General features: G+C 38.7%; 1 protein-coding gene across 1 annotated transcript; it reads right to left on the bottom strand.

Moving 5' to 3' along the window:
• Nucleotides 1–1,013: 1,013 nt before the first annotated feature.
• cplx3b (complexin 3b) lies at nucleotides 1,014–8,315 on the bottom strand (the record flags this gene model as incomplete). Its single annotated transcript, XM_081372928.1, has 3 exons — nucleotides 1,014–1,238; nucleotides 5,400–5,487; nucleotides 8,158–8,315. 3 exons carry the CDS (start codon nucleotides 8,313–8,315, stop codon nucleotides 1,014–1,016), a joined length of 471 nt encoding a protein of 156 aa, XP_081229054.1.
• Nucleotides 8,316–8,501: the final 186 nt, after the last annotated feature.

The raw sequence follows: 8,501 nt of genomic DNA, 5'->3' as shown, positions 1-8,501 counted from the left end.
CGGCCCACATCTGGAACATGTGGATTCAACGCGGCCCAGATCTGGGCCACATCTGGAACATGAGGATTCAACGTGAACCAGATCCGGGCCACATCTGGAACGTGGATTCAACACGAACCGGATCCGGGCCACATCTGGAACATGAGGATTCAACGCGGACCAGATCCGGGCCACATCTGGAACATGTGGATTCAAAGCGGCCCAGATCCGGGCCACATCTGGTACATGTGGATTCGAAGCGGCCCAGATACGGGCCACATCTGGAACATGTGGATTCAACATGGCCCAGATCCGGGCCACATCTGGAACATGAGGATTCAAAGCGGCCCAGATCCGGGCCACATCTGGTACATGTGGATTCGAAGCGGCCCAGATACGGGCCACATCTGGAACATGTGGATTCAACATGGCCCAGATCCGGGCCACATCTGGAACATGTGGATTCAACATGGCCCAGATCCGGGCCACATCTGGAACATGTGGATTCAAAGCGGCCCAGATCCGGGCCACATCTGGTACATGTGGATTCGAAGCGGCCCAGATACGGGCCACATCTGGAACATGTGGATTCAACATGGCCCAGATCCGGGCCACATCTGGAACATGTGGATTCAACATGGCCCGTATGTGGGCCGGATCTGAGCCAACACTATGTTGCTGTCTGGGGAGTCGTTTCTCCACGAACCCGCTACGCTATCGCTGTAATAAACCTATTCAGACCGGAGCAGTGAATCTCCAGAAACATGTCGTATTTCACCACAAAGTCAAGAAATTATACTTGCATGTTATTTGCATTGCGACGTTACTTTCATGAGAACATAATTTATGCAAAATATACCTTTCCCGTTAGGTGAAATGCGACCTGAGCATGTTTTCCGTGAGATTCTCTGAGCAGGGTGTGTATATTTGATGACATTTAAACTCCTAGAACAACATTAGCATCATGAAACCTACACGTCACACTGGATATATGAATACGGATGTTTGTCAGCATGGAGATGAGGAGAGGATGATCACATGACGCAGCACTTCTCGGCAGAGTTCTTCAGGTCCTCCAGCGTGGCCTGAGCTTTGCCCTTCAGATGGCCCATGTCCACGTTCTGGATGTTGGTCAGCTGACCCAGGACCGACTGCTTCTGCTCCTCCTCCTGGTTGTCTTCAGCGATCATCTTAGCCAGTTCAGTGGGGAGCTCAACGTCATCTCGCGCCGCCTGGATCTGAGTCTCGTCCAGCTCGTTCTGAAAAACAGGAATGAAATACATTAGGCCCAGTTCATTTACATTTACACTTTTATCCGAAACAACTTGCATTGCATTTCAAGGCACACATTTACATTCTTATCAGTTCTTGCTTTCCCTGGGAATCAAACCCATGACCGTGGCGTTGCAAACGCCAGTGCTCCACTGTTTGAGCTACAGGAAAGATCAAGATCACGTCAAGTCTCCTTCATTTATACAGCGCTTTAACAACATAGACTGTTTCAAAGCAGCTTTACAGTGATAATAGGAAAAGAGATTGTTTGGCTTTACAGCAGTAAAGTTGTGTAACGCTTGTGCGTTGTGTAACAAAATATCATGTCACAATATATTGCAATACAAAAATGCAACAATATGTATTGTGTAGGGCTGGGCGATAAAACGATAACGATAATTATCGCGATATAATTTTTCTCGATAAATGATATCAAGAGTTCGATAAATGTTCGATAATGTTTATGCGCCAAAAGCGGAACGAAACTCATTTGAACCGCGCGCCACACGGACCATTTATCTGCTCGGCTCAAAGTCCAAACGGCAGCGCGAGCTCACTAGAGCCGATGCGTTTACTCTGATCGCTCTCGTCACGAGATCCAGTGAGAAGCGCTTGAGTTCAGCGAAGAACACAAATGTTTCAGTGATTTAAACCAGTTTAAAAGCAGATGAAACAGCGCTGACAAACACAGGAGAAACACGGAGCGCAGAAGGCTTTTCCGGCTACAAATTCCCATCATTTACCATGGATTTACTGTAACGTTAGCCTAGTAATATTAACCCTCAGAGGTCGGAGATCACGCCGGCGTGATCTGCTCGCTTTTTTCCTTATGAGTTGAATTGAGACCCCAAATACTCTTTTGACTTTGATTTTATAAAACAAGTTTCATACATCAATCGATTCTGTTAAATGTGTATTATTTTTGTGTATACTCACAATAAAAACAAAATGTTGTGCTTTTTGCCAAATAAAGAAAAATAATCACGAAGCGAGTTCTGCCTTCTCTCTGTCCGTGTAGTCCATTCTGAAACGCGTCCGAAAATGAATCATAACTCAGCGAATACTTCTCACACAGGCACGTGAGATATGTCTTTATGAAGCTTGAAATCTCCTCTTTTAAATGAAGTAATTTATATAAAAAACAAATGTTTTTAACTCATGTAATCCCTTTGAAAGCAAGGAGAGGTACCGTTTTTCCTTCTCCCTTCATTATCTCTAAATGAGCTGCAGCCGCCCCGCCCCCGGCGCGATTCACATGTAAATAGTTTACCTGATCTAGTATGCATCGCATACGCCCCCCGATCAATGCCATAAAAACACAGTTTGTTCATCAGACTTCAGACTGATAGTTCATCGCGTTTTGAGTATGACACGCTTCTCCGGTAATAAAGACTCCCTTCAGATGATTCTGGACAGCGAGGAAGAATGCACCTTTTCCTCAGAGGACGAACGACAGCATTTTGAAGAGCGAATTCCGCCGAGAACACAATTTCAGAGTAAGTTTTATTTAAAAGTCTTTTGTCTTTTATTTTTCGTGTTCGCATTTATGAGGAAAAAACAATATTACGTGACAGTTCTCCATTATGGACGCGAGCGCTCTAAAAAAAGCACTAAAAGACTTTCAAACTTTCACAGAGACCTCAAAACAGAAAGTACAAATCCTTTCTTTAAAACGAATTTCGTTTTGTATCAATTGTATCTTAATTTTAATAATTTTTTCATTAACAAATTTCCTGGATTTAAAGTAAATATAGGCTAGCAATCACAACATAAGGTGCTTGAACTGGAGATCATCATGAACCAGACCGTAGCCTATACTCGCCTCACATGTCTAAAAAATGTGAAATATATTTACAGAAAGCTGGTTCTAAACAAACCATCCAAAACACTAGCCTACTGCGAAGATCGCGAGTCAATAGCCTATCGTCAACTTCATCTTTGCCAGAAGTTAAATTTAAATCGCGTGTGTGAATGAATGATGATGTTTTAGCAAACTGAATTGCTACTGAGATGAGTAAAAATCGACTGAAATATGAATACATAGATAAAATGTAGGCCTATAATCTTTTTTTTTTTTTACAAAGAAAGAGTACACTTGAAATATTGTTGAAATTGTAATTATTGTTGTAATTGTAACCTTTTTAATAAAATAGCAAAACATATTTACAAGATAGATGTAAGCAAAATCTTAAATGGTCAATATAAGTCTTCTAAATATATCTGTTGTTCTTGTATTGTGGCTCAGTCAGTTTCACACCTGAGTGAATGGCTCATCATTATGCAAAGTGGGTGGGACACTGTAATCTAAGGTGTAAACTACTCCTCCCCCTCGCATATTGGCTTTCCAAGCAAAACCTGTTTTACATCAATTTAAATCAATGTATGGTTTTATGTGAACGATAAAGCAAGACTATTTTCACATAATTTTGAAGAAAAAACACTAGGCGAGGACATCCATTTGTCAAAAGTCTTATTGACACATATTTACTATGTGTTTTGTGGCCTTATTTCAGAATTTTTATTTTTTATTTTTTTCAATAACCACGCATAAACATTATTCTCTCAAAAATGAAAACATGTACATACACATGGCTCACATATTATGGTAGCCCTGTTTGTGCTTTATAGAGTGAATTTACACCTTTGCCATTAATATGTTTATAAGCAACTGAAAAAAGCACAAATGTCAGGGCATGTCAGAACATCTCAAGGGCCCCAAAAACAGCCCAGACCCCAGAGGGTTAACTGCACCATGAAATGTGGGATATACATATTGAATTGTATTATATTATTAATGTAGACGATGTATTAAAGGACTGATGGAATATAATTACAGTATTTAATAATGTATTTAGGCTACTGTTTTTCATACAAATACCATAGAAACCATAAAGTTACATTTTGCCATGATAGTGAGGTTATCATGATCTAAATGCATGATACTGGATGACCAATGGTTAAGTTTAATAAAACTCAAACAGTCAGAATATTACATTTTACCAAATCAAAATTAGCACATGCAGAAACTAAGAAATTAATTGTCCAATAAAGATATTTATTTTGTTAAGGAAAAATGACAAATGTTTGAATGTTCTACCTCAGATTTGTGAAATGTTCACCAGTTTGGCAAGTGTTTGTCCTGATATGTTCTGACAATAAAGAGTAGTTTAAAACCACAATTAACGCTCTGGTTTCTACAACTTTCACTTAGGAGCAAAAATCTGCCTTTAAACTTGAAAGAAATAAAGATTTGACTTTTATCGTGATAATTATCGATATCGACTGATATAAAAAAAATTATCGTGATTTTTTTTTTGGGCCATATCGCCCAGCCCTAGTATTGTGTATAGTTCCCCCAAAACAAAAATTACTGTGTGAGAAAAAATTTAAGTTTTCAGAGTTTTAGTGTCAGTACTACATTAAACTATTATATATAATGTTGAATATAATGTATAATAATGCAATGGGGGAATATTTGTGTGTCCTGATAATGGCAAATATCTGATGTTACCAGTAAAAGTGTCCTACATTATTTTAAATATATCTAGTCAGTGAAAGAGTGCAAACATATTCATCTACAATAATTCTGTATTTTCAGCTTCAGAATCATGAATATTGTTATTCTGGCGTCTCTATTGTCCTGTGCTTTGGGTTTCAGCACCAAGTCCAAGACTATTCATTTACAGTCACAATGAAATATCAAATTTAGCATTTTAATCAACAGTTCATTTCTTGTTAACCTTTTATCATAAGTCTTGGAGTATCGCAATAAAATAGTATCAGTATCGTGACATGAGGGTCTCGTTACACCCCTATAAATTAGGCTAAATTAGTAAGTCGCTTTGGATAAAAGCATCTGCTAAATGATTAAATGTAACATTAACAATGATCAATAAGAGTATAATCATTGTTAATGTTAGTTAATAAAAATGCAACTGTTCATGTTATAAATGCTTTAGAAGTGTTTTTCATTGTTAGTTCATGTTGCAGTTAACTAATATTAACAAAAGGAACCTTATTAATAATATCTTTATGCACAATATAACACCTTATTTGGTGGTGAAATGTGCGATTCAGCCGTGTGTTGACGAGCGAGGTGTTGGGATAGAAGTTTTAATAGTGTGGGCAGATGTGTGATTAATTGTTACCTTTGGCAACCTGTATTTGTCTCTGAAGTGAGTCCTGATGGTCGCCCTCTCCGCCTTCTTCTGGGCAAAATTGGTGTCTCGCTCTTGCCTGAGGAGAAATGAGAACAGAAGCATCTCAAACACACACAAACACTGTAATCTGGGGACGGACTGGGCTCTTCGAGGCTCTTTTGATCTTTTATCCATCTACGCTAGTCTAACATGTCAGTCTCAAGCTAATAAGCATCATCTGTCCGATTCCTAGTTTAAACAGCAGTTGAACTGATTGTTGGTTGGACAAATTTTAGGACTTTTTGGGGATGCTTATTTGAATAATGATCATATAAGACCTAAATTGACCTTAAAAAGTCATCTCTGTCATGACAAGCCATTTCAGGCAGTTTCGCTTCATTTTAGCATGAGCTAAAACAAATCTACGTCCACAGAGAGAGATGTCATTCTGGAGGATTAAACTGCTTTCCTCTGTACGCCGAGGAATCTTGTGGAATAAATACCTTCAAAGAGAGCATTAAAAAACTTCAGACTGACTGGATTTCTAGGGTTTATTTGCCAAAAGTCTGGTGAAACGAACAGTTGCTTACAACAATCACATTCGTCCATTACAGAAAGCTGAAAATATTTCAAATAAGTGCGCAATGAGACAATCAACATCAGCAAAATATGTTAAATTAGAGTTAAAATTTTATTTGATTATAATATTTATTGTAATTCCTAAGACAAAAAAAAGTAAAAAATAAAATAAAATAAATCAGCAGCTTATCAAACATTGGAAATAATCAACACAGAAATTGATTAGTTATGGATTTACTTAATACATAACTATAAAACTTCTGTGCTTCTACAGGTATTGCCTTTCATGCAGTGTGTAATAAAACTGTAAAAGATCAAACTTCAAATAAACTGAGTTATTGTCTCCTAAAAGAAAGAATTGATTCTAAACTGTCTCACTTCCTGCTGAATTTGAATAGGTTTGTAACTAATTAGCATAATGCCAGCCTCTGGTCTTGATTGGCTGAGCAGCGTCTCTTAGCTCCGCCCTCAAACACTGTAGTGTATCTGAGACTGGAAGAGTTTGGTTCGTGTTGTTCGTGTCGAGAAGACGCTGTTTTCTGAGATTGATACGGTAAAACCCACGCCATCGTTACTGTTCGTATCACTGTGATCAAGAGCTGAGATTCAGATATGATAATGAGCGTTTGCTTTCTGACCAATCACAGCAGAGCAGCTCTCAGAGAGGCGGAGCTTAGAGAGACTGAATCTTTGATGGAAGCGTTTCAGAGAAAAGAGCTGAAGCTGCAGTGGAGATTATGAGGACATTAAAGTGTTTTTGACCTTGAATGAATGTGAACCTGTTGTAGGAGACGCCAAAACAACATTAGGAGCCTTTAAAATAGCAGAATAGGGGATTTTAAGTTAGCCTCAAGATGTGTTACGTTATTGTTAAAGGTCATGTGAGGTGAAAAGTCTCCAGGGCTAAAGCAAAGGTCATAACAGAATGGACGCACTTGTAATGGATTACACACTAATGGACGAGTTTCACCAGGTACTGTCTTATTGAACCTTCCTTTTATGATTTCTCCAGTGGGATCATCCGTATAATAAGTGTCTGTTAAATGAGAAGACGAGTACGAACGAAAATATCTCAGGGATTTAGACTCGCACTGACACTCGACTGATGCTCATCCACAGCAAATGAATAGTTAAAATAATCCCCATATCAATAAGCAGCAAAAGATCTTGGTGGTTTGGCTGATTGGAGAGATTAAACACACAATTCCATGTCAAAGTCAACAGTCTTAAACTAGCTGTTCTCAGCATGTAAAATCTGCTCTCCGAGGGAATGAGTTGGATTGCCAGATCGGCACAGCCATTTGAAGTCTGTGAAATCACAATTTTCCAAATATGGCAGTTATGCAAACCATACTGTCAACACAGCCACCTGTTCAAGTCAGTCCTTTATGAGATGATTTCTGAAGACAAAGCATATGAAGAACACTGGAATGTTTTGGCTTGATCAATATGATGGTTATAACAACCTAATTCTTTCGTTTTTTCACAATTCACAAGAAGTGTTTAATTGGACCTAAATGTTCTGATTGGGAAATGTGATTGAAACTAGGTGTAAAATACTAATTAAAATAATTTTACCTGAGACGAGAATGAGTGGATTCTAATACTGCGTAAAATGCCTAACATGGTAATATTGTGTTTTTGGACATGTATCATGGTACATACACCGCGGTAAACATGGTAAGTATATTGGGGTACCATGTAAATACCACTGTCCATTAATATGGTAATAATGTATCCCTATGGTACATTACTTTTTTATAAGTGGTTCATCTTTCTTTTTTAATTTGTTCTCACATGCTTAAGAACAGATATAACTCATTCAGTTCTAATTATCAGTTCTGATACTACTTTAGAATACACAACTTTCATAAATGCTAAACCTCTCAATGTCTGAACCAACTTGACAGAATTCGCGATGAAAAGGTAAAATATTCTGAATTATACACGCAATTCTGTTGGACTGTAATGTAAATAATGTGGAGTATTATTCATATCTGGCTGAGCATGAATCTCCCTGAGCGAAATGAGCAGCTGGGAGCGCGCGCGCGCGATATCCACCGAAGCGCGAAAAACGCGCGCTCATTTCCAAACGTCCGCTTCTCCACAGCAGCGTTCACCTCACAAAAACATCAACACATTTAAGAGAAATACGCTGATATCAGGTATGAAGGAAGGTTTGTCTTACTTTTCCTCCTCTAGCTGCTGTTGGTACTCTTCAAACTCTTCTTGTGTCATTCCTTTAGCAGCCGCTTCGGATTTCTCTCCTTCAGGTTTGTCTTCTGTCAGACCTCCTGTCAGATTCTTCAGCTGACCTCCGACGACGTGTTTTACCATGAAAGCCATCGTGAAATAGTACAATGTTCTTTAATAATCTTCCTTTTGGCGAGCTATTTGTCCAAAACTGTTATTAATTCCAATTAGGTCAATAATGTGGACAGGAAAAACGTATTTTTTCCCCGTGATCGCCGAACAGAAACTCCTCAGCGGAGGTAAAGTGAAGTGAAGTGATGTGGATTCTTCTCCTCATCT

The sequence above is a fragment of the Scardinius erythrophthalmus genome, assembly GCF_964197995.2.
Source record: "Scardinius erythrophthalmus genome assembly, chromosome: 8".
In the NCBI taxonomy this organism is placed as follows: Eukaryota; Metazoa; Chordata; class Actinopteri; order Cypriniformes; family Leuciscidae; genus Scardinius; species Scardinius erythrophthalmus.
This window is presented reverse-complemented; position numbering and strand designations above follow the sequence as displayed.